Source organism: Salminus brasiliensis, chromosome 12 (assembly GCF_030463535.1).
Source record: "Salminus brasiliensis chromosome 12, fSalBra1.hap2, whole genome shotgun sequence".
Classification (NCBI taxonomy): Eukaryota; Metazoa; Chordata; class Actinopteri; order Characiformes; family Bryconidae; genus Salminus; species Salminus brasiliensis.
In genome coordinates this window covers 38,382,623-38,407,783 of record NC_132889.1, presented here as the reverse complement: position 1 = coordinate 38,407,783, position 25,161 = coordinate 38,382,623, and the positions used below count along the sequence as shown (strand labels likewise).

General features: G+C 42.0%; 1 protein-coding gene across 1 annotated transcript; it reads right to left on the bottom strand.

Moving 5' to 3' along the window:
* Nucleotides 1-5,732: 5,732 nt before the first annotated feature.
* Nucleotides 5,733-18,709, bottom strand: aoc2 (amine oxidase copper containing 2). The gene is made up of 4 exons (XM_072693746.1): nt 17,048-18,709; nt 13,242-13,524; nt 12,165-12,297; nt 5,733-8,817 (listed from the first exon to the last, which is right to left on the bottom strand). The coding sequence occupies exons 1-4, from the start codon at nt 18,624-18,626 to the stop codon at nt 8,536-8,538; spliced, it is 2,277 nt and encodes a 758-aa protein (XP_072549847.1). The 5' UTR covers nt 18,627-18,709; the 3' UTR covers nt 5,733-8,535.
* Nucleotides 18,710-25,161: the final 6,452 nt, after the last annotated feature.

Here is a 25,161-nt window from a genome sequence, read left to right as displayed (position 1 = left end):
TCACTCTCTCACTCACTCATTAACTCAAACACTCACTGATTCAGTCACTCACTCACTCACTGATTCAGTCACTCACTCTCTCACTCACTCATTAACTCACACACTCACTGATTCAGTCACTCACTCACTCACTCACTGATTCAGTCACTCACTCTCTCACTCACTCATTAACTCAAACACTCACTGATTCAGTCACTCACTCACTCACTGATTCAGTCACTCACTCTCTCACTCACTCATTAACTCACACACTCACTGATTCAGTCACTCACTCACTCACTGATTCAGTCACTCACTCTCTCACTCACTCATTAACTCACACACTCACTGATTCAGTCACTCACTCACTCACTGATTCAGTCACTCACTCTCTCACTCACTCATTAACTCACTCACTCACTGATTCAGTCACTCACTCTCTCACTCACTGATTCAGTCACTCACTCACTCACTGATTCAGTCACTCACTCTCTCACTCACTCATTAACTCACACACTCACTGATTCACTCACTCTCTCACTCACTGATTCAGTCACTCACTCACTCACTGATTCAGTCACTCACTCACTCACTCACTCACTCACTCACTCATTCACTTATTAACTCCCTTATACACTCACTCAGTCACTCACTCTCTTACTCACTCACCGACTCACTCACTCATTAACTCACTCTCTCACTCACTGACTCATTTGCTCCCTCACTTTTCTGAGGTCTGTAGTGTTCTCTCTACTGTCCGGGATTAGACTCAGCAGACAGAATGAGCCGAGGACCTCCTTTCTTCTGAGTGGAACACAGTGTTACGCAATATTAGGGCAGGTGGAGCTTCGTTTATATATCTCACATGGGTCTTGCAGTGTGTGTGTGTGTGGGGGGGGGGTTGGGGGTGGTGGTGATGTGAACTGATTTCTGTAGAACATGGTATGTAGAATTTCTGCACTACTGGCTCAGACAACCCCAGTCTGCACTTAAAGACCCATAATGTGTGTGTGCTGCCAGCTCTGAGGCCTGTGAACACTCCACACTGCATACTTTCACACTCCCGCCACGCTGATATGGACAGCAGCCAGTCTGTGTGTGTGTGTGTGTGTGTGTGTTTGTGTGTGTGCGTGTGTGTGTATTTGTGTGTGTGTGTGTGTGTGTGTGTGTGCGTGCGTGCAGATACGCATGTGTATTTTCATGTGTGTTCACTTATAGACTCCAGTGAGAAAAACAATCATCAATCCTTCCCAGCATCTGGCCACAGAACCCATTCTGGAGTGTTTAGGGGCGTCTCACACAGGCCAGGACCCTCTGCAGTGTGAGAATCCCAGACTGAGCAGCCCAGCACCACCAGTAATACACAGCAGGCATACGCAGAATTATTCCCAACACAGACTGGAATCTAGAACTGAACTGGAACAGAGGTGTTCTTGCTCTCCCACTGCAGACAGAACATCAGACAGTGTGTAATCAGGCACTATGTAATCAGACAGTGCAGTGTAATCAGGCAGGGTGTAATCAGGCAGTGTGTAATCAGGCAGTGTGTAATCAGTGTGTAATCAGACAATGCAGGGTAATCGGACAGTGTGTAATCAGACAGAGCGTAATCAGACAATGCAGTGTAATCGGACAGTGTGTAATCAGACAGAGCGTAATCAGACAATGCAGTGTAATCGGACAGTGTGTAATCAGACAGAGTGTAATCAGATAGTGTGTAATCAGACAGTGCAGTGTAATCAGACAGTGTGTAATCAGACAGAGAGTAGTCAGACAGTGTGTAATCAGGCACTGTGTATTCAGAGAGTGCAGTGTAATAAGACAGTGTGTAATCAGACAGTGTGTAATCAGGCACTATGTAATCAGAGAGTGCAGTGTAATCAGACAGTCTGTAATCAGACAGAGAGTAGTCAGACAGTGTGTAATCAGGCACTGTGTATTCAGAGAGTGCAGTGTAATCAGACAGTGTGTAATCAGACAGTGTGTAATTAGACAGTGCAGTGTAATCAGACAGTGCAGTGTAATCAGATAGAGTGTAATCAGATAGAGAGTAATCAGACAGAGTGTAATCAGTGTGTAATCAGTGTGTAAGCAGAGAGTGCAGTGTAATCAGACAGTGCAGTGTAATCAGACAGGACATTTTATGGATGTGCCAAAGCAGTGGAACGTCGAGAGTAAAGTGAGCACCCTAACCCCTAAACCCTAGAAATGTGAGAAACTAGCAAGACAAAACTCCCTTACAGTTTCTCTCAGTTTTAACATAAGTACATTTAGCATAAAATGTGGCCACCAATTTAATTTCACTTAAAAATCCTTACTTTCTATGACATTTACATTTTAAAAAATGGGATTAACCACACTTCTCAGTACCTCTGCTTTCTAGCTGATGTTTTGATCACTTTTGAATGTTGGTGGTGCTTTCACACTCGTGGTGGCATGAGACGGACTCTACAACCCACACAAGTGGCTCAGGTAGTGCAGCTCATCCAGGATGGCACATCAATGCGAGCTGTGGCAAGAAAGTTTGCTGTGTCTGTCAGCGTAGTGTCTAGAGGCTGGAGGCCCTACAAGGAGACAGGCCAGTACACCAGGAGACGTGGAGGAGGCCATAGGAGGGCAACAACCCAGCAGCAGGACCGCTACCTCCGCCTTTGTGCAAGGAGGAACAGGAGGAGCACTGCCAGAGCCCTGCAAAATGGCCTCCAGCAGGCCACAAATGTGCATGTGTCAGCACAGATGGTTAGAAACCGACTCCATGAGGATGGTATGAGGGTCCAACGTCCACAGATGGGGGTTGTGCTCACAGCCCAACACCGTGCAGGACGCTTGGCATTTGTCAGAGAACACCAGGATTGGCAAATTCGCCACTGGCACCCTGTGCTCTTCACAGATGAAAGCAGGTTCACACTGAGCACGTGACCGAGTCTGGAGACGCCGTGGAGAGCGATCTGCTGCCTGCAACATCCTTCAGCATGACCGGTTTGGCAGTGGGTCAGTAATGGTTTTAGGTGGCATTTCTTTGGAGGGCCGCACAGCCCTTCATGTGCTAGCCACCCCTTGTGAGACCATATGCTGGTGCGGTTGGCCCTGGGTTCCTCCTAATGCAGGACAATGCTAGACCTCATGTGGCTGGAGTGTGTCAGCAGTTCCTGCAAGATGAAGTCATTGAAGCTATGGACTGGCCCGCCCGTTCCCCAGACCTGAATCCGATTGAGCACATCTGGGACATCATGTCTCGCTCCATCCACCAACGTCACGTTGCACCACAGACTGTCCAGGAGGATGCTTTAGTCCAGGTCTGGGAGGAGATCCCTCAGGAGACCATCCGCCACCTCATCAGGAGCTTGCCCAGGCGTTGTAGAGAGGTCATACAGGGACGTGGAGGCCACACACAATACTGAGCCTCATTTTGACTTGTTTTAAGGACATTACATCAGAGTTGGATCAGCCTGTAGTGTGTTTTTCCAATTTAATTTTGTGTGACTCCAAATATAGGCCTCCATTTTTAATAAATTTGATTTCCATTGATGATTTTCGTGTGGTTTTGTTCTCAGCACATTCAACTTTGTACAGAACAAAGTATTTAATGAGAATATTTCATTCATTCAGATCTAGGATGTGTTATTTGAGTGTTCCCTTTATTTTTTTGAGCAGTGTATATATATATATATATATAAACAATTTTATATTCATATATATCATATATCCTTACTTTCCATGGCATTTACATTTTTTCAAATGTGATAAATCGCATATATATATATATATATATATATATATATATATATATATATATATATATATATTCATATGGGCTGGTAAAAACATTCAAATATTAAGACTCCGCCCACACCATTCTCAGAGAGGTCTGGGAGCAGCATTTTGGTGATTTTCGAGGAGTGTTTTCTCAGATTTCTGCTTTGTGTTTTCTAGGTAAGCTGAACACTTCACTGAACACCCACATCTAGTATTCTACTACCACATCACTCTGTGTTCCCAACAGTTCTAACGGTCAGTACAGAACTGTTAACGCCTCTGGGAGACATTTGGATACATGAAATGTTCGGTATCCTGCTGTTTCTCAGGGTCTGTTATTATGGAGTGGTGTTCAGCTTTTCTGAACAGCTGAAACCTGAAGCGTCCATTCACAGCTGTGCGATACGGTGCAGACAGATGTCCGGTTGGCCCAGTGATGCAGTTGTGTAAACAGTTGTTGTGTGGTTCCACTGCTCCTCTGCTGATGCACTTATCAACACACGAACTGAGCAGCCAGCGGTCACACACACACACACACACACACACACACACACACACACACACTGCTGGAACATCTAACACGCTAATAACAGTCCACTGTAGCAGGGAGGGTGTTCACCCTGTGCTGCAGTAACAGCCTCTAGGCTTTATGCCCGATGGTGAAACACAGGATTTGGTTGCTTTCAGCCCCATGAGAGCATCGGTGAGGTCAAGTACTGATGTTGGATGATGAGTTCTGTCACTCCTAATCATCCTGAAGGTTTTGGATGGAGCTTCATCGCTCCAGACAATTCCATATGTATGCATCTTTTCATAGAAATGTAGTAAAATACTGTATATCTATAAAAAAATAATAAATCCAATATGAATTTATGAATATGAATTTAGGAACTGTCAGCTGACTCCTTGAACCTTGCACTAACACTTAGCAAACATGGGCTCCACTGAGCTGCTGTCTAAAGACCTGAAAATGTAAGTAATCGACGTCCACAAGGTAATTAGAAGATTTAGCATGTGGCAGTTCAGGGGAACTGTGGAGGTCAAGATAAGACCTGGATCAAAAAGGCTTTTAAAGAGAACTGCTCATGTGCTGGTAAGACAGGCAAATCAACCCCCATATCGCTGCCAAGAATCTGCAGAAAGATGTAGCTGAGTGAGAAGGGTGGTGCACTGTTCCACTCTACAACCTTGCCACAAAACCTAAGCTTTGAAATGGGCTACAGCAGCTCTAGAAGACTGAGGTGATCATCTGTGGAGTGAGGAAGTCAAAATAGAGTGGCTCAGCAAGTCAGCAAAGGAACATTTGGAAAAAAACAACATTCTGCCAACTGTGAAGCTTGAGAGTGGATGCATCATCTTTTTGTGGGCTGTATTGTCAACAACACACATTGTTTTTTATTACATTATTTAAATGTAAAAATTGCAACTATGACTATAAAAGTTACATGACATCCCATTTACAATCCGAGAAAAAGTCCAAGGTCATCCAGAGTGGAGGTTCTAGATAACCTTACCTAGTCAGAACTGTTCACAGTGGTGGTAAATGGAAGCAGACGTCTGAACCTTCTACCTAATGGTTATGAAGACACTGCCTGGTGTCTGAGACATCAGTAGGCCAACTGGGAACCAGAAGGTTTTGTCCATGGCTTCCATGTTGGCCCCCTATATGGATGCCCACCAGGGTCCCACCAGGGTCAGTGATGGGACCGAAAGGGTAATAATGTGTGCCCCATCTGGCTTGTACACTGCATATGGGGCCTAGATGGGACCTATGTAAGATTAGGGTGGGACCCATTTGAGTCCCAGTACCAACACATGTACAAACCCACTGAGAGCCCACGCCCATCTGGAACCCACCGAGCCCATGTTCCACCCATGTGAGCATGTTGGCTGGTTGAATGTGAATGTTAATGATATATAATTTGTTAACAGCACTGAATATGATACAATACAGTCACAGAAAATGAGAACTGGTAGCTTAGAAATCAATCAGTCAGTTTCAGAGAGTCAGTAGTTTTATTGATTAATCTCCTAAATGATCCCAGTGGTTATAAAAGACACGATACAGAGACACTTTGGGGTGAAGACACTGAGTGGAATTGAATTAATTACAACATTAAACCTCAAAAAACACCTTATGAACATACGTCACTGACGGAACAGTTTTGTCTTTCCAAAACAGCAACTTTCAATGGAAGTCAATGTAAAAAAAAGTTTATTCCGAGTCATTTTGGAGTTTTTTTTATTGGTCTATTCATTGTGAAATTTTGACACATGTAAAACTGGTCATTTCAAATTATATAAAAAAGTAAAATACATCAACAATAGAAGTCCACAGAACTGTTAAATATCCCTGTGTTATGATTCACAGCTCGAACGTGGGTGAGGAAGAGTCTGAAAACAAACTACATTTCATTTTAAGGTCATTCACTCCTAATTTCACAACATGTGGCCTATAATAAACCACCTAACAGACACTGTTCCGATAAATAAAGTGTATTAGCAGTGCAGCCTACAGGCTAAAATAATGATGGGGGCGGCTGGTCGGAGCTGTTTCTTTATTTGTAATTAATCTAGAATTAATTGAGCAGCAAAGCCATGCAGAGTGGCTTTAGTCTGTTAATATACAGTAGAACAACACAGTAGACATTAACCATGTGTCCTGGTCCAGACAAAAAATTACACCAAGAAATATTTTGTTTAAACTACATGCAGATTTATTTTTATCTATGCTTGTTTACCTACATATTTTAGATTTTTAGGCCTGCATTTATTGTTTTATTTTTGTGTGGGTTTCTGAACCAAAAGCACATACATAAATATATTCATATTACACACTAAACTCTAGGTTTATTATTGAGTTATTAGTCCTAATGCAGAACTTATTATGAATAATTTGGTAGCTGTTTAAATTTAGCACATTTTGTGGCGTCCCTCAGGGTTCTGTTTTATGGTTGGTAAAATTGTTCCTAACTGTTGCAGTTATGTAGTTAAGTGGGCCAACGCTCAGGGTTTAAGGGATTAAACAGGCTGTTATTGGCATGCTCTTTTAAGAGTAATATATGTAAATCACCTCTGTTCTGATTGGCTGCCCTGTACTGTGCTTCATTTAGAACATAGCCTGTGCCTAAACTCTTCTTACGAGTGGGTGGGGCTAAACTGCTTCAGGTTGAACAGGTGGATATTCATGATTTCAAAATGGGTTTTGATTGAATTGAATTTTTATTTAATTTTAATTACAATTGAATTAACAATGTTCATCTTCTATAAAAACTCCTTTATTTTGAACAATGAAGAAAATTCAGTGGTGTGGGCTCTTTAATCAAATCCACAGTATAGAGTAAATTGTAGAAATTATTCATAAATTGACCAGAAAATGCTAATTAGAAAATCCAGAGAATGAAACACCTGAAGTTCTCGCTGTTTGAGCACAGATTACAGTAAGCTATCAGTTTTTTTTTTAGGAAAAAAGTTTAGCACAAAATATTTCACAAAATATTCCTATAAAATAGCAGTTTTGTATTTGATTCACATACAGAGTTAATGCAGAGCCTGTGTTTTTGCAGTGCATTTGACATTCATGAAAAAAATAAAGGAAATATTTGCAGTAATAATATTTACGTCATACAACAACAATGCAAATATAAAAAAACAACAACAATATACAGATGTTCACCTATACATCATGAAGCTTACAGAAAACCCAGGCTTAATATAAAGGCTGGGAAAGTAAAAGAGACTTTATGTGGCATTTCTTTGTTTATTGAAATCTCTAGTAGTTAGAAGTCAAGGACACTGGACTCATAAACAGTTTACCCTCTTACCCCAGATGTAGTCCATCAGCCAAGACATGTTTGAGGTGTCTGAAGTTGTTTTTCTAGTCTCACACTGGAGCTACGAGGCCAATTCTGGCCCAAATACAGCACTAAAGCTGTGGTCAGTTATGATAATGGGAAGTGTACTGTGGGCCAAAACTGACCCTGCCCTCAAAAAAACCTGAAAACCTCAAATCTCCAAATATCAGCTTTACAGGAAGTCAGTATAAAATATTTGATCCCAGGTCATTTTAAAGCATTTCTATTGGTCCCCAACTGCCAGATTCACATGATTTACATTTACAAAAAAGTGAAAAACAGCAAAAAGGCAGATACAAGGTTTTTGACAGAGAAGATATCCGACCTCATTATCCGGTGGTTTTCATCCTCTCAGCTCTCAAACAGATGCAAGTTATGGAATGTGGATAAGCAACATTTGGGGGTGAGGCTTAGTAAGGAGTGGGCGGGGTAAAATAAAGCCAATCAGAAGCTTCCCAGCTTCCTACGTCATAAGCTTCCCACTTTCCCGAATGAAAAATGGGAAGCAGAACCTTTTTTGGTGGTTGAAGAACCATTTAAGCATCCAAACAGGTCTGAGAACCATTGCCTTTACTGAAGAACATCTGAAGACCCCTAGCCAGTCCTACCGTGTCAGACACCTCATAATCAAGACTATGAGAGATTACTGAACACCACTTTGAGGAAAGTGTGTGATGATTGAGACGTGATGCTAATTGGTGTATATTAGCTTCCACTCCTTGTTTGCAACATTAGCCTATCATCAGCATATCTCCAGTGTAAAATTGAAGAAGCAAACCAAACATGACCGGGCTGATCCAGCACACCTGAGGTAAAGCAGTGGGGGAGTGATCGCTTGAACCTGGAAGACAACCGAAGCCTCGGAGCCGAGCTGTAAAAGCCTATGTTAAAGTCCAGCCACCCTTAACTTAGCTGCTATCAGCTCACAGCGGGAGCTCAGGAGATACTATTCAAACTTCATGACCCCTTCAAAGCCGTTGTAGGTGAACGGCTCCAGTGAGGGACTGCAGAGCTCCTTGTCTAAACACGCCATCCGGTTGTACTCACAGTCCTGCTCGGTGCCGGGAATGAAGTACACACCGTCCGGCGAGTGAATGGACGGGTCTTCATCAAAGTAGTTGTGAGGCCTCAGCAGGACCCCACCCCCGTTGCCCACGGTAACCGTGTTGGGGATATCTTCTGCGTGCGGGATGTGGAGGAAACCTGCGGTTACCCAGGCAACCAGGTCCTGAAAGATAGGGATGCAAGAAGGTGAGATCAGGGGTGAGCTTTATTCTAATAGTAGCACTGTTCTGAATGTAGGTGTATAAAAAAAGGGAACTAATGTAATATGACATTTTTCTGCACATTTGTCAGTTTTGTTTTATTTAGTGAAATGAACAGACTGGAAAATAATAAACATTATATAATATATATTTTTTATATTAAATTCAGGAATTAATGTGTTTTAAAATATGCAGAAGTCTCTGTACAGGAGGACTTTTTCATCAAATTATATATATATATATATATATATATATATATATATATATATATATATATATATTATTCATATATGCAGGTGTAATGTGTATTTAATATATATGTATAATATAAATATAGATGTGTATATATATATATATATATATATATATATATATAAATACAAATATAGAAAGATTTAAAATATAGAGATATTTTAAGATTTGAGATAAAACATTAAATGGTGCTCCAAGTGATTCAACAGGTTGCAAGTTCCGACAAGTCCAAGCACAATTGCCCATGCTCTCTCCGGGTGGGTAGACGGAGCTCTTGCTCCTCATTACTCTTAAGTGATGTTAGCTGGTGTGGCCGAGCTGAGGACCCGGCGCTTTCTTCTGAGGGTTGTTGGCCACCCAGTGATGCTGCATCGGCTGCAGTTAGAAAAGAGGCGGTGTCTGGCTTTACATGTATCAGAGGAGACATCCTTACGAACGGGTGGGTAAACTGGCAGTACTGAACTGGCAGATAAAGAGAAAAATTTAGGATCACTTTAACCATGACGACATCTGCCATCAGCAGCCGGAGCCTGAGAGAGCACAAGTATCCTTGCTCTTTCTGGGTGGGTAGATAGCGCTCGCTCCCCAAATCACTTAAGTGTAATGCTGTCTGGCAAGTCCTTCCCCTCCTAGTTGGTGGGGGGAGTTACAAATGGGTGGGTTAATTGAGAATTTATAGGGAAGTTAATTGGCAAATTTGGTGAAAAAATATAGAAATAAAAATGACAACATTCATAAAATAGCTTAGAAATGGAGAAGCTGGATGTGTAAAGTGAATGTACCTAAGTATACATTTTTGGCATCTTCCAAAGCTTAGAATACATGTCACATGACTAGGGGTGGGGTGCACAAACTTTTTCCACATAATTGTAAGAACATAGACATTATATAAGGAGGCTAGTTCATTGTTTGGGACATAAATTGAAGAGCTCAGCATGCTAAGTTTATTGTAGAAAATCCTGCTCTTCAAACTCAAAGCTGATGTAGTAGAAAGCTGACATAGTAGAAAGCTCTCCACAGCAGCCGCCAGCAGCCGAGCCTGCTTTAAAGCACATCCCATTCTGATGGTCCACCTGATCATCAAATGTAGGCATTTCAAATGTGGTTAAACTGTCCAAAATCAACGTGGTTTAAGGTGGAGAACAGCTGTATGACCCTTCCTCCAATGAGTCAGAGGATATTAGCCATAATGAGAGTTCTAGGACAGTGCTGGACTGTTGGTTCACCCTGCTGAGAGCTGCTCATCTGCTTGCAAATGTTTCACAGATCACAGAAATGAGATAAGGCAAGCTCCCCACACTCCCCTTCTGCAGCTGAAGTCTGGATTATCAGGCTTGTTGTTTGTTTAGGTTTGGGCTGGATATCTGGATATCTCCAGTGTAGACATCCTGAAGTTCTGCAATGTGATGTCAAGCCAACATTTTGCAGCTTTTATAAGCAGAAGAGCTGAGCTGTTTCTCTTGGCAGAGTTTGAGTAAACTGTCTCCTTAATCGTTTTTTGAGTCTCAAAATCTAACATTTGCATTTAGGGCTTTTAGCAGAAGCTCTTCTCTAGAGCGACATACAAAAGTGCTTTGCTATTTGACAATAATACCCTCAACTAGTCTGAATAGACTTAAAATGAAAGCTCCTCTAATCTTAGACTCTACTAAACACAAGTCAATATGGAGACCATAATACTCTTCTCTTAACCTGAGTACTCTCAGAAGAGGAGGGTCTTCAGTCTGGGTTTGAAAACAGCGAGTGTTGGACTCTGCTGTTCGGACACCCAGGGGAAGCTTGTTCCACCACTTCGGTGCAGGACAGTAAAAAGTCTGGATGCTCGTCTTCCATGGATCTTAAAGGTTAAAGCTGCAGGGGTCTGATGGTGCGTAAAGGGAGACCAGCCAGAAGAGAGCTGCAGTGGTCAAGTCTTGAAATGACGAGAGACTGAAGGAGCACCTTGGCGACTCTCTAGAGAGGAAGGGTCTAACAGTAAACATCAGTATTAAAACTGGGGGTAGAATCGCATTAATACGCTATACGTCTACTGATGTGCTCGGCTTATGATAGTGCAAATACCCCCCTGGAAATATCTCCCAAAACAAGCAGCAGCTGAAGATGGCTGCAGTCTCAGTCTGGCAAGATCTGACACTCCATTGACTGCAAAGGATTTGCATCCATTAAAAATAATCCTTATATTAATAATTACGTTTGCCCATTACTTTTGAGTCTGCACAACTGGATAGACCATGTCGAAAGGGCCGCAATTTCTAAAAACAGTCAATGAAGTATTTGTGCTAAACGTCTTGAGCTGAAAGTCTGAACTTCAATCACACTGAAAAGGTGTGTTGAAGTAATACTACAAAAATGTACAAATACTAATGGACACCTGGACCAACCCAGCCCTTAGAAATCGTGTTTTTTTGGTGACTAAAATATTCTGATTCCTTAAGTGAGAGTGTGAAGAATGTTCTTGACATTTGAAGAACCTCCACAAAAGATAAAGGTTCAATGTCTACAATTACTTAGAACTGAGTGTAGGTGTGGTGTGGACTCCACCAGACTACCTGGACACCATCAGCAAATCCGGTAAGTCCTGTTGGATGGTGGGACCTCCATGACCATGTCACTGCTTGACTGGTTGTCCTTCCTTGGAGCACTTTTGGTAGGTACTGACCACTGCGTACCAGTGCATCCCACCAGACCTGCCTGATGTTCTGGAGATGTTCTTTGGAGATGTACGCTTGTTTATTTTTACGGCTTCAGCACCTTCATTACCTTCATTACCTTCATCACCTTCAAGAACTGACCGTTCACTCGCTGCCTAATATGAGGAACCTATGTGAGATGAAGGTGAGCTGTAACCAAGGGGGCCATTTGGGAAGTCCAACTGGGTCCCAGTTACAACACATGTACGAACTCCATCCAGAACCCACCTGGAACCCACCTAGTCTTCGTTCCACCCATGTGAGCCCCACACAAGCATGTTGGCTGGCATGGTCTGAGCCTTAAATGAGTAACAACATGCAGATCCACTGTAGCAGAGACACAGAGTTATGAAATACTGGGAACACACCTGGTTCTGAATGGACTCATCATCCGCAATGTAGTTGCTGAAGTCAACCACCGGCTCCCACATGTAGTTCTGCCCGAACAAGCTGCTACTGGTCTGCTCTTTATCTTTGTGCTTCGTTATGGCAACTTTGTACCTGATAGAGAAAGAATAAGGTCCTGAGATGAGCCAGAACTGAAGCAGTGCAGATATGCATTCATAACCCTACATCACTACTCAGGTAAAAGTGAGTGGAGATACTAGGTTTTAAAAGACTTCTATAGAAGCTGAAGTATCAACTGAAGCTTTTTACTCCAGTAAAAGTGTAAAAGTACTGGTTTCAGAACGACTTCAAGTAGAAAAGTAAAAGTAATGGAAGGAAAACAAAGGCCTGCAGTTTAGACCTCACCACAGGGGTCTATAGTGCACTACCCCCCCCCCCCCCCTCCCCAAAACCCTATTTCTCTAAAAGTCATAATGAGGAGAATTATCTATTAAAATGTTGATGTTAAAAATGTTGGGCTGCACTAGGCTCCTGTTTCAGCTGCAGATCTGCCCATTGAAAATGAAGCATTTCAGTAATATCAGCTCTATTAAAGGAGCGTCTCTGTGCTCTACTGAGCATCAACATGAGCTTCATGGAGGAAAATATGAGGAGTCGTTGTCTAGAAGTTCTGTAAAGCTGCAGAAAGTCAGACTTCAGAGGCGTGTGATCAATAAGCTTTATTGGAATGTAAATGTGGGGCTCAGTCGGGACGTTTCACTGCAGCTCTCTTGAGTCTCTGCCACGGACACAGTCTTCATACTAGACTACAGACGTCTGCTGTGAGCTGCTGGAGAGTGACGGGACGTGTGCAGGTGTGATGGATCTCTTATAAACCAATAGGGAGTCAGAATGGAGTCTGATTATACTTCTCATCCAATCAGGATCAGACTCACACTTTGAGGATGGAGAGATTTATCTGGAGAGGGTTTTTATTGATGACGAGCCGGAATGAAATCAAAGGGAAATGAAATAGGAGGAACGAGGCTGTTTTTAAAATGTAAGGAGGAGAAAGTTCAGATAATTGGGGAAAATGGAAGAAGTAGTAGTACTCTCACCGTGCCCAGGACATGCTCCTCTCCTCTGGCTCACTCTCAGGGAGATGGTCCCCAGCGAAGGTGGTCACCTGCAGCCTGTAGGAGCGATGGTGACCCCAGCGGTTGGTGAGATTGCTGGCCACATGAAGGTAGCGAGGACACTTGCTATGCGTGAGCGCTGCCTCCAGCTCTGTCTTGAGCTGATTTTCCACCAAGTACGGCACCTTGGCCTTCCGCTCACTCGTCCAGGGCAGATCCACCTCCTCGTACGCCATGTCTTTCGTCAGGAAGTTGTTGTTTACACCTTCAGATGAAAGAAAACAATACCATTAACACTGAGGTTCATTACTCAGTAACTACAGGGACGTCTGTACAAGCTGGTGGGGCTGTTCTCTGGACGTTTGTAATAACACCTGTGGGCTGATGGGCTTTTAAAGGGGTTAAGTTAAGCTTCCATTACATGTTAGCCATGTTAGCCTCATACCTCTATGTTGTTAAAAGGGTTAATTAACTTTTCTGCTCATTAAAATGGTCAAAATATACACTCTTTCACCCCTTACCTCACATATAGTCAAATGAGCATGTTTTGATATCTAAAGTCTGGCTTCTTTAGTTTTACACCTGAGCTATAAAGCTAATGTAGCTAACAAATTGCTAAGAAGCGTATACTCCATCCATCCACAGAAAGAAATCGAATAGAAATTGAATCGATCCATAGAAAGAAAAACATTCTCCTTTTTAATGGATGACGTTGATGATCGTAAGCTTCCATCGCTCATTAGCTGCATTAGCCGTTTAGCTCCAAACACCCGATTCGCCACAATGGACACTATTAGTAAATTCTCAACATGCTGGCCTAATTTTGCTATCCTGGATGGTTGCTATGGCGTTATTTAGTGGTTAACATGATGTTGCGAAGTGGTTGCTAGGGTGCTGCACAGCCTTTATTAGGCGATTGCTATAGTGTCGCTTAATGGTTGCTATCGTGTCGCTTACTGGTAGCTAGCAAGGGTGTTGCTAGTCAGTTGCTATGGTATTTAGAGTGGTTGCTTGGGTGTCGTCAAGTGGTTGCTGTGATACCCTATGGGGTTTGGCCTCCGCCTCTAATCCGTCTGTGCAGTAAACACACCCAGTGATACAGTGAGCCCAGAGAACAAAGCCGGTCATCGAACCCACAACCCAACTGTCAGCCATGAGTATTCTGAGCATTTCCTTTCCTGACCCTTTTTCTTACTGTGGTTGCCAATTAACTGGCTTTCGACCCTTGTCTGTCTTTTGACCATGTTTCTGGATTGCCTTTTTTTCTTATTAAAGCCCTACACCCGGAGTCGGGTCATCGTATTGACCCCGGCTTAAGAGTAAAGTGACTTGACCCAACCATCCTTTATAGTCCAGTATTTAGCCAGCACTGGGTTGCCCATTAACCTAGGTTAGGCCTATTTTTAAGAGCGTATACTGCGTATACATATGCTGATGAAAACTGTAAACCCAGTCTGGGCAGAAATCCAAAAGTACTAGAACAAATAGTTCTGATGAAACCTGAGTGGAAGATGAATTATGATGCCTCTAATGAGTCAAAGAATGTAAACTCAACCATATAGTGTGTGAAACCACTGCGGTCTAGGTTAGACTGATTAGTGTGTAACATCAACCGTAGAAGGTTGAAAATGTAAACGAATATTTGATACCTGGAACCTTTTACAAAAAGTATGCTATTTTTTTTTGTTGAGAATGAGTAATTAGACCATAGTTCCTATTTTCTCTTTGAAACAGGCAACAAGACGCAAAGAAAACTGAAGTGTTCAGTCCTAATTCCTCAAACACCCCGTATGTCCTGTAATAAAGGTATGTAGTCTTAGTGTTGGTACTGTAAATATGCTGCTAAAACATGATGTCAGTATGTCCTGTGTTATAAACACAACAGGCAGAATCGATGTTTATTGGAAACATATTTTTAAGCAATTTTAGCAAATTTGTGGTCAAACATTAGCATTATTGAAAATCTAAACAATCATAAATATACTGTTTTTAAAGGGAATTCCATTCATTTGCATAATTAAATCTTTAAGATGTGAACAGACTCAGCCAGAGTGGGGGTTTGTTGTGAAACGCTCGGTTCTAGATAAGCTCCCCCAGCTGGAGTTCTACAGTGGAGGTGAAGGGAAGCAGACGTCTGAAGCTCTAATAAAAGCTCCTCACAGGAGCTCACATTAGTTCTTCACCTAATGGTGATGAAGACGCTGCCTGATGCCTGAGACACTGTTCTACCAGAGTTCTGAGAAGAGCTCGGCTCTAGAACCTGCTTTTAAAATCAGATCATTAAAATGGTGGAGGGATACATGCTGCAGGGTGTAGTGCGGCTACAGAAAGTAGTCCCTAAAGAAAACTGGATTAGTGGAGATTCTCTATTCACTATTTTACCCTCATCATCATCATCATCATCATCATTCCATATAAAATTTAGAAGACTCGTGTAGCTGCACTGGTGGGTTTGGATAGGACATAAAATGCCTATATTTATATTTATTATATATTATGCATCATATTATATATAATTCTTAATATGAATTATTACTGCAAAACTACACTGTTTTTAGAAACATAATGTAGTTTCATTTATCAAACTTTAGCAAACAAGCTCTGTCCTGATTGGATAGTGTCTTGTTTAGAACTACACTCGGAGTGAAAATGGGTGGAGCTAAACTGTCCTAGACAGAAACAGAGGACTTTTGTATCTTAGTTTCCTTATATGAACAAAACTTTAACAGTACACATATTGGCCCTTTAAAACCCATGAAAAGCAAACGTAATCAGTCCTGTAAGCAGGGGTCAGACTGAACTCCAGCCCAAGTTCTCCAATTTCCATCACTCCTTATATGCATCCACAGATTAAATTTACCACAGTATACCCAAAAATGCCAGATTATGAATGTGAATATAGAAACTTACATATTAATATTAGTATATTATATAATATATCAATGAATACATTGTATTAATTACTGCATTATAATATTCTTTTCAATAAATATTAAAAATATTGCAGCTGTCACATGATCACAACCTTACTGTAGTAAGTCATTTTGAGTGATTTTGGAGCATTTCTATTGGTCCATTTATCATAACATTCTGACACAATGTAAAAAAACAACAACTACTAGATTCACATTCTGTAGAAAATGGCAAAAATGGAGATACAAGATTTATAATATATAAATCTTATATATAACGATATATAATATTGATATATGTTATATATATAGCATTTAGCTGATGCTCATATCCAGAGCAACTTACAAAGTTACTGGTATTACAGAGGTGGGCCAATGTAGTGCTAGGAGTCTTGCCCAAGGACTCTTAGTGATGTAGCGCAGGCCAGGAATCGAACCCCAGTCTCCCATGTGGTGTGGTAGCTCACTGGCAGGTAGTGGTGTTATCTGTTGCGCCACACCAAACACAAATATATATGTTTATTCAGGGTTTAAGGTCATTTGGTTTAAATGTATACATGCAGCTTAGTGTATGTGGAAATAATGTATAGATCAAGTTCATTTAAGACTAGACTGCATTTGTTTGACCATGGCATCATCATGTGGACACCTTAATAATGGAATATTGAGGATTAGGCTAATTAAGTTGCGTTACAAGCTGTTAATACTTGACAGTTTGTTTATGTCAGACCTGCTTCATGAACCAAAAACAGTCATGATTCATTTTTATGTCTTTATCCCTTACAACTAAACTAGTGTTTTGTTACTGCGCCTTTAAGACCACAATATGTAAATGAGCTCTGACTTCTGGGTGGGGCTAATCACTCAAACACTTACCTAAAATATCCAGATCCACCTTGAAGTTGACAAAATGTGTGTGGATGTTTCCAAGCACATTTTCTGCGACCTGGTGGCCGTACCTGAGGCTTCCGTCCACTAAAAAGGACGAGGATATGTAGCCGGTGGCGTGCACCCTGGCCTCCACTGAGCCACTCTGGTAGAAGATAAAGTCCCAAATGTAGTCATAGTTGCCGATGGCTGTGATGGTGCGAAAGTAGAGGGCGCTGTTGGCCATGCCGCCGTACCCGTTGTGGAGGAAGTCCGAGAAGTGGCGCCTCAGTGGCCGGCCCACGTCATACTCAAAGATGCAGATGGCGTTGCGGAAGCGCTGCGTGACGTTCGTGTCGATGTAGCGGTAAACATCGACGTAGGTGGCCACACGGGGGCAGTCCACGCCTTTCACCAGCTCGTGTGCGAAGCGACCAATCCCAATGCTGGAGTCCAGGAACTTTGTGAGAATCATGCCAGGCGTGTTGGACCCGTACACGGACATGGCCTCTTGGACGCTGATCTCGTAGGCGATCCGCTGCCCCCTGAAGCGGACGTCGAAGACTCGCATGCCTGTCAGCGAGCTTAGGCCGAAGGCAAAGCTCCAGTCCAGGTAGATCACCTGGTTGTCTTTCACGCTGAACCGTTTCCCTTGCAAGTAAGACTGCTGTGGGCTCAAGCCAGTGGGCTTCTTTCTGGGTTTTAGCGAGGCGTAGTTGGGAATCTCCTTGAACACGATCTTTGTCACCGTGCCTTTCTCATAGCTCTGTTTGAAGCTCTCAATCGTGTCAAAGTATTTGCCGTTGTAGAGCAGCTTTTCCAAGCTCCAGTTGGACGAGTTCTTACTCTCGTGGTTGAGTAAGACCTCAAAGCCCACTGGGTAAACGTACATCCCGCTTTCGTCACGGAAAAAGGAAATCCATGTCTTTCGGTCACCTGCCTTCAGTCCTCTGGGCATCCCTTCAAACGGGCTCAGATCCCTCTTTTTTGGGATGTAGCCAAAGCTCTCCCTCAGCTCAGTCTCAAGCTTCTGGAACACCTTGAAATGCAGGAAGGTGAAAATCTCCACATATTCCCCAATGGTCACGGTCCTGGCTGTGAAAGGTAGACTGTCCATGTTGTATCTTTCCCTTGTGACATCATGGTGCCATAGGGGACCGGGCAGGGGTCCTACCTCATACTCCTTGAGGTAGGAAAACTCCCCGAAGAACACCACCACGGTGGCTTTGCGCTGGGGCTTCTGACCACGATGGTCCAAGTAATGCACAGCATCCCGTTTCTTTGGCAGCTGGAGGTCAATCAGAAAGATGAAGTTTTCAGAAGGCTTTGCAGTGGCAGAGCGGGAGATCCTCAAGTCCTTCTGTTGCCACATGTAATCCCGGACCATGCTGTACTCCTCCGGCGTGAGGTCTGCAAAAATTGACCCATGGTCCGTATGGTTGGCTGTGATGGACTCGTGCGCTTGGAGGTGGCACTTTGGAAGCCTGTTGGAGTTCAAGCATATCAGCACAATGTTGACTATGACTGAGATGAGTCCAAGGATAATCAGCAGGCACTTGACCAGGGAGTTGGTCACTTGAGCAACCATGCCTGTGCAGATGCAGAGGGCCAGAGGTCGGAGAAATGTGGAACAATGCCGATGTGCAGGCTGGAGCTCAGTTAAATGTGTGAGACCACAGAAACCACACCCACCATTGCACACCCTCCCCCTCGCTGTACAAGACGCTAAACAGCTCCATCAGTTTAGAGAGGGATTATGCAACATCCTGCCACTCAGCATGACCCAGTCAACTCACAGAGACTCCAGCTGAGAAGGAATGAGGGCAATCAGAGACAAAAAGGGGCATTTTTTGGTACCTGAGCTGCAAAATCACCACTGCATACCCAAGGCTGAGATGTTTTTTTTTGCTTTTGCAGAAACTGGAAACAAACTTTTTTGGCCCTTTTAATGGAGAGGTTTAAACTCTTGCCTTGAGACTTCAGAGGAAAAATCAGCTGTATTTTCACTGGAGCTCTCAGACTTTAGAACCTCATTTAACGTTCCTAAATTCAGCCATGTCACTCCACTGCTGCGTTCTCTTTTCACTGGCTTCCTGTAGCTGCTGCCCTCATCAGATTTAAGACCATCAGACCCCTGACTCTGGTCTACAAAGCCAAGACTGGACCAGCCAGCCCATCCGTACTTGATGGCGAAGGTCAAAAGCTGATCTGCACCAAGAGCCCTTCCAGCTTCAAGTACGGCTCGGCTCGACCCGCCATCCTTTAAGATCCACAGAAGACGAGCGTCCAGACTTTTTACTGTCCTGCACCGAAGTGGTGGAACGAGCTTCCCCTGGGTGTCCGAACAGCAGAGTCCAACGCTCGCTGTCCTCAAACCCAGACTGAAGACCCTCCTCTTGGGCGAATAGCAGAGTGGTCTCCTTACTGGCTTGTGTTTAGTAGAGTCTTAACTTAAAGGTATTTTTGAATTATTAGTCTATTTAAACTAGCTGAGGTTTTTCTTGGGTAAATAGCAAAGCACGTTTGTAAGTCTGCTAAATGCCTTAAATGTAAATGTAATGTAAATGTTATGGCTTTACAATGTCTCTAAGTCCACAATGCAAAAATTAGAGATCATTAAGAGGTCAGTCAGTTCTGTAGCACTGTGTTCGTTCAACTGTGGGAATCGTGCTGTGCATGAAGATAACTCTTCTGCCACAAGACATAATGCCCTACATACATGCCCTTGCAGACATTTGCAAGACAAGTAAACAAAAAAATGGAGAGCAGAAACAGTGGGCTGTGATGTGCAGTAAGGAGCTCACTGCATCACTGTTCCACTGTGGCACTGTTACAGTACTCAGACAGGACTACTACAGCAGGGTGAGCGTACGTCCTCATTGTCTCAGACATAATCAGACTGTTTGGGATCTTAGAAATACGTCCGGTTGGAATTTTGGAATTTTTCAGATTTTTACAGCTTTAAACACACCTTTAAGCCCCGCCTTCTCACCACCACACCTGGGATATATGTACCTGCAACTACATGCAGCAATTGGTCTAACAGCTTTATAGAAAGAGCAGGGCATGGTGATAGCCCACAGTGTAAACCTGCCTAAACCCAAATGTAGATAAACACAAATCAAATATTCTGAAAGATCTCTGAGTTTTAAAATCAATAATCAGACTGGCGCAGTGTCCGAATCTAATAGTGGAGCTTTTATTCATATGTTTATTTGGCATTAAAATAAAAATGGTGTATAAAAGTTGGTAAACGTTTTATTGATTATTTATTTTATTTGTGATAAGTATTTAGTCAGCCACTGATTGTGCAAGTTCTCCTACTTAGAAAGATGAGAGAGGTCTGTGATTTTCATCATAGCTACACTTCAACTATGAGAAATAATGACAAATAAAATCCAGGAAATCACACTGTAGAGAATTTATTTGTAAATGATGGTGGAAAATAAGTATTTGGTGACCCACAAACCTTTTTAAAGACCTGTCCACAACCTCAAACAGTCAGACTCCTAACTTAACCATGGCCAAGACCAAAGAGCTGTCGAAGGACACCGGGAAGGAAATTGTAGACCTGCACCAGGCTGGGAAGAGTGACTCTACAATAGGCAGCAGGCTGGTGTGAATCAACCAACTGTGGGAGCAATTGTAAGAAAATGGAAGACATACAAGACCACTGATAATCTGGGGAGGGAGCAAGATCTCATCCCAAATCCCAAAAATCCTAGGGGGACCTGATGAATGACCTGCAGAGAGCTGGGACCAAAGTAACAAAGGCTATCATCAGTAACACACTCCGCCAAGAGGGACTCAGATCCTGCAGTGCCAGACCCCCAGTGTCCCCCTGCTTAAGCCAGTACATATCCAGGCCTGTCTGAAGTTTGCCAGAGAGCATATGGATGATCCAGAAGAGGACTGGGAAAATATCATGTGTCAGATGAAACCAAAACAGAACTTTTTGGTAAAAAAAAAGGAAGAGGAATGCTGAGCTGCATCCCAAGAACACCACACCTACTGTGAAGCATGAGGGTGGAAGCATCATGCTTTGGGCTGTTTTTCTGTCGAGGGGACAGGACGACTGATCCGTGTTAAGGAAAGAATCGCGAGATACCAAAACCTCCTTCCATCAGTGAGAGCATTGAAGATTGAACGTGGCTGGGTCTTGCAGCATGACAATGATCCCAAACGCACCGCTCGGGCAACGAAGGAGTGGCTCTGTAAAAAGCATTTCAAGGCCCTGGAGTGGCCTAGCCAGTCTCCAGACCTTAACCCCATAAAATAATAAATTTGTGGAGGGAGTTGAAAGTCTGTGTTGCTCAGTGACAGCCCCAAAACATCACTGCTCTAGAGGAGATCTGCATGGAGGAATTGGCCAAAATACCAGCTGCAGTTTGAGCAAACCTGGTAAAGACGTACAGGAAACGTTTGACCTCTGTCATTGTCAACAAAGGTTATGTTACAAAGTATTGAGTTGAACTTTTGTTATTGACCAAATACTTATTTTCCACCATTATTTACGAATAAATTATTTATAAATCCTACAGTGTGATTTCCTGGATTTTCTTTCTCATTTTGTCTCTCATAGTTGAAGTGTAGCTATGATGAAAATGACAGACCTCTCTCATCTTTCTAAGTAGGAGAACTTGCACAATCAGTGGCTGATTAAATACTTTTTGGCCCCACTGAACTGAACGGTACTGGTTTGGTCATATTGGTCATTAAGGCTGTTTATTAGTTTTGGTAAATGTGTAAATCTTTATGTATTAATGTTTATTAACATGGCTGCATTGTTTCCACCCTCACACACATACACACAGACTCTCATGGCTCTACATCTTAGGCCTAATTGAAGCCCCCCGGGCACAAAATCCCAACCCCAGTGGGCAGGCGCCCGTATGTCCCCAGTGTCCTTTTTTTAGAAAAGCAAAACCTGGTCACCCTAATTAAAGTTATTCAGTTCCATGCTGGACTAACACACATGAATCGTGCAGCTTTGCAGCGGCGCTTCATTTTCCTGTACTCTGACAAACAGGTCGCAGTTGAAAGGACATGCAAACATTTGGCAAATTAGTCGCTTTGACAAGCTTTCTAATTCTGTTCTACAAGGACGCCATGTTTATCTCACTGGCAGCCTCATCTAATCAGAAAGGAAAGTGGTATTGTTTCTAATAGTAAAGTCATACAGGATGTGCGCATGAGCGAACCTGCATTATCATTTGTGTTCAAACCCAAGAATAGACAAGAGACTCACCCAGCTGATAAGATTCACAACTAGAGCCAGAATTAGGTTCTCACATAGACATATATTTACCATAGTTTACTACAGGACACTACACCAGTATTATACATCACCATAGTTTACTACAGGACACTACACCAGTATTATACACCACTATAGTTTACTACAGGACACTACACCAGTATTATACATCACCATAGTTTACTACAGGACACTACACCTGTATTATACACCACTATAGTTTACTACAGGACACTGCACCAGTATTATACACCACTATAGTTTACAACAGGACACTACATCAGTATTATACACCACTCTAGTTTACTACAGGACACTACACCAGTATTATACATCACTATAGTTTACTACAGGACACTACACCAGTATTATACATCACTATAGTTTACTACAGGACACTACACCAGTATTATACACCACTATAGTTTACTACAGGACACTACACCAATATTATACACCACTATAGTTTACTACAGGACACTATACCAGTAATATACACCACTATAGTTTACTACAGGACACTACACCAGTATTATACACCACTATAGTTTACTACAGGACACTACACCAGTATTATAGATCACTATAGTTTACTACAGGACACTACACCAGTATTATAGATCACTATAGTTTGACACAGGACACTGCACCAGTATTATACACCACTATAGTTTACTACAGGACACTACACCAGTATTATACATCACTATAGTTTACTACAGGACACTACACCAGTATTATACACCACTATAGTTTACAACAGGACACTACACCTGTATTATACACCACTATAGATTACTACAGGACACTACACCAGTATTATACACCACTATAGTTTACTACAGGACACTACACGAGTATTATGCATCACTATAGTTTACTACAGGACACTGCACCAGTATTATACATCACTATAGTTTACTACAGGACACTACACCAGTATTATACACTACTATAGTTTACTACAGGACACTACACCAGTATTATACACCACTATAGTTTACTACAGGACACTACACCAGTATTATAGATCACTATAGTTTGACACAGGACACTGCACCAGTATTATACACCACTATAGTTTACTACAGGACACTACACCAGTATTATACATCACTATAGTTTACTACAGGACACTACACCAGTATTATACACCACTATAGTTTACTACAGGACACTACACCAGTATTATACACCACTATAGTTTACAACAGGACACTACACCTGTATTATACACCACTATAGATTACTACAGGACACTACACCAGTATTATACACTACTATAGTTTACTACAGGACACTACACCAGTATTATACATCACTATAGTTTACTACAGGACACTACACCAATATTATACACCATTATAGTTTACTACAGGACACTACACCAGTATTATACACTACTATAGTTTACTACAGGACACTACACCAGTATTATACACCACTATAGATTACTACAGGACACTACACCAGTATTATACACTACTATAGTTTACTACAGGACACTACACCAGTATTATACACCACTATAGTTTTGGTGTGTTTCTGGATCTGGGAAAAGAACTCATAGGATCTCCACATGAGGCCCTCCCATTGCATCTGAATGACCGAACCCCGTCATTGGTCAATCAGATAAAAATCTGCTGCGGCTCTCCTTCCAAATTCAATTTGTTTGCTTTCCTGGATGGAATGTTTGCTGAGGATTTGCTCTGAGCTTCACCCGAGCCCAGTGCTCTCACGGCTGACCCTCGACTGACACAATCCAGATGTTACCCCAACAATCGAATGTGTTCCAGGCATGTTCTTTGAGAAGCCTTTTCTTTAACCTTAGACGTGTGTGTAGAGCAGTTACTGCCGTCTTGCTGTAATGTAATTATGTAATGCTGTTTTGAGTATGATTTTAATGATTATATATCATTATATCATTATATATACATCATGCAGAGACGTAAATGTAGTGTGACTCAGTAATAATCAGCGCTATAGAACTGCTAGCATTTCTAAACTATGATGTCATCTGCATAAGCTGAATTATTAAGCATTTACTTTAATGAATCGTTTTCATTTATTTATTTATTTATTTATTTATGCATTCATTTATTTTAAATTCTGGTGACTGTAAGCTGAATTATTAAGTGTTTAATTTAATAAATCATTTTATTTATTTATTTATTTATTTATTTATTTATGCATTCATTTATTTAACATTTTGGTGACTGTAAGCTGAATTATTAGGGTTTTAATTTAATAAATTGTTTTTATTTATTTATTTGTTTGTTTATTTGTTTATTTATTTATTCATGCATTCATTTATTTACAATTTTGGTGACTGTAAGCTGAATTATTAAGTGTTTAATTTAATAAATAATTTTATTTTTTTATTTTTTTAATTATTTATGCATTCATTTTACATTTTGGTGACTGTAGTAAAAAGACACCTGTCTGGAAGCTCCAGTCACTGGTTAATCAGTAATCCTGACTACAAATGAAGACACCATGAAGACCAACGAACAGGGGGCTCCAGACCCAGGGGTACCCTGACCAGCAAGAAGCCGATAAGATTTGATTTATGTGACTCATTATTATTAGTTTATTACTTATTGTATCTCTCTATGACTGTCGTTCGTATTCTCCCCATCACATGCACTGAGAGGGTGAGGACTGACACATGCCTCCCCTAAATCAGACAGAGCAGAGAGAGACGTCCACCCACCTGGAGAGAGCAGGACAATTGACCCGGGATCACTCCGCCGGACCACTCACAAAGATTACCTCACTTCTTCTACAAATTGCCCTAAACCTAACCCTGGCTTTAATCCTAACCCTAATCTTAACTTCAACCCAAGACCTAATCCTAAACCTCACC

Bases quoted from the DNA above. Each gene is read 5' to 3' on its own strand.
- aoc2 (XM_072693746.1), bottom strand. From the start codon at position 18,626: ATGGTTGCTCAAGTGACCAACTCCCTGGTCAAGTGCCTGCTGATTATC. The intron at 13,525-17,047 runs GTAAGTGTTTGA...TTTCATCTGAAG, and splicing joins GGTGGATCTGGATATTTTAG to GTGTAAACAACAACTTCCTG. The intron at 12,298-13,241 runs GTGAGAGTACTA...TTTCTCTATCAG, and splicing joins AGGAGCATGTCCTGGGCACG to GTACAAAGTTGCCATAACGA.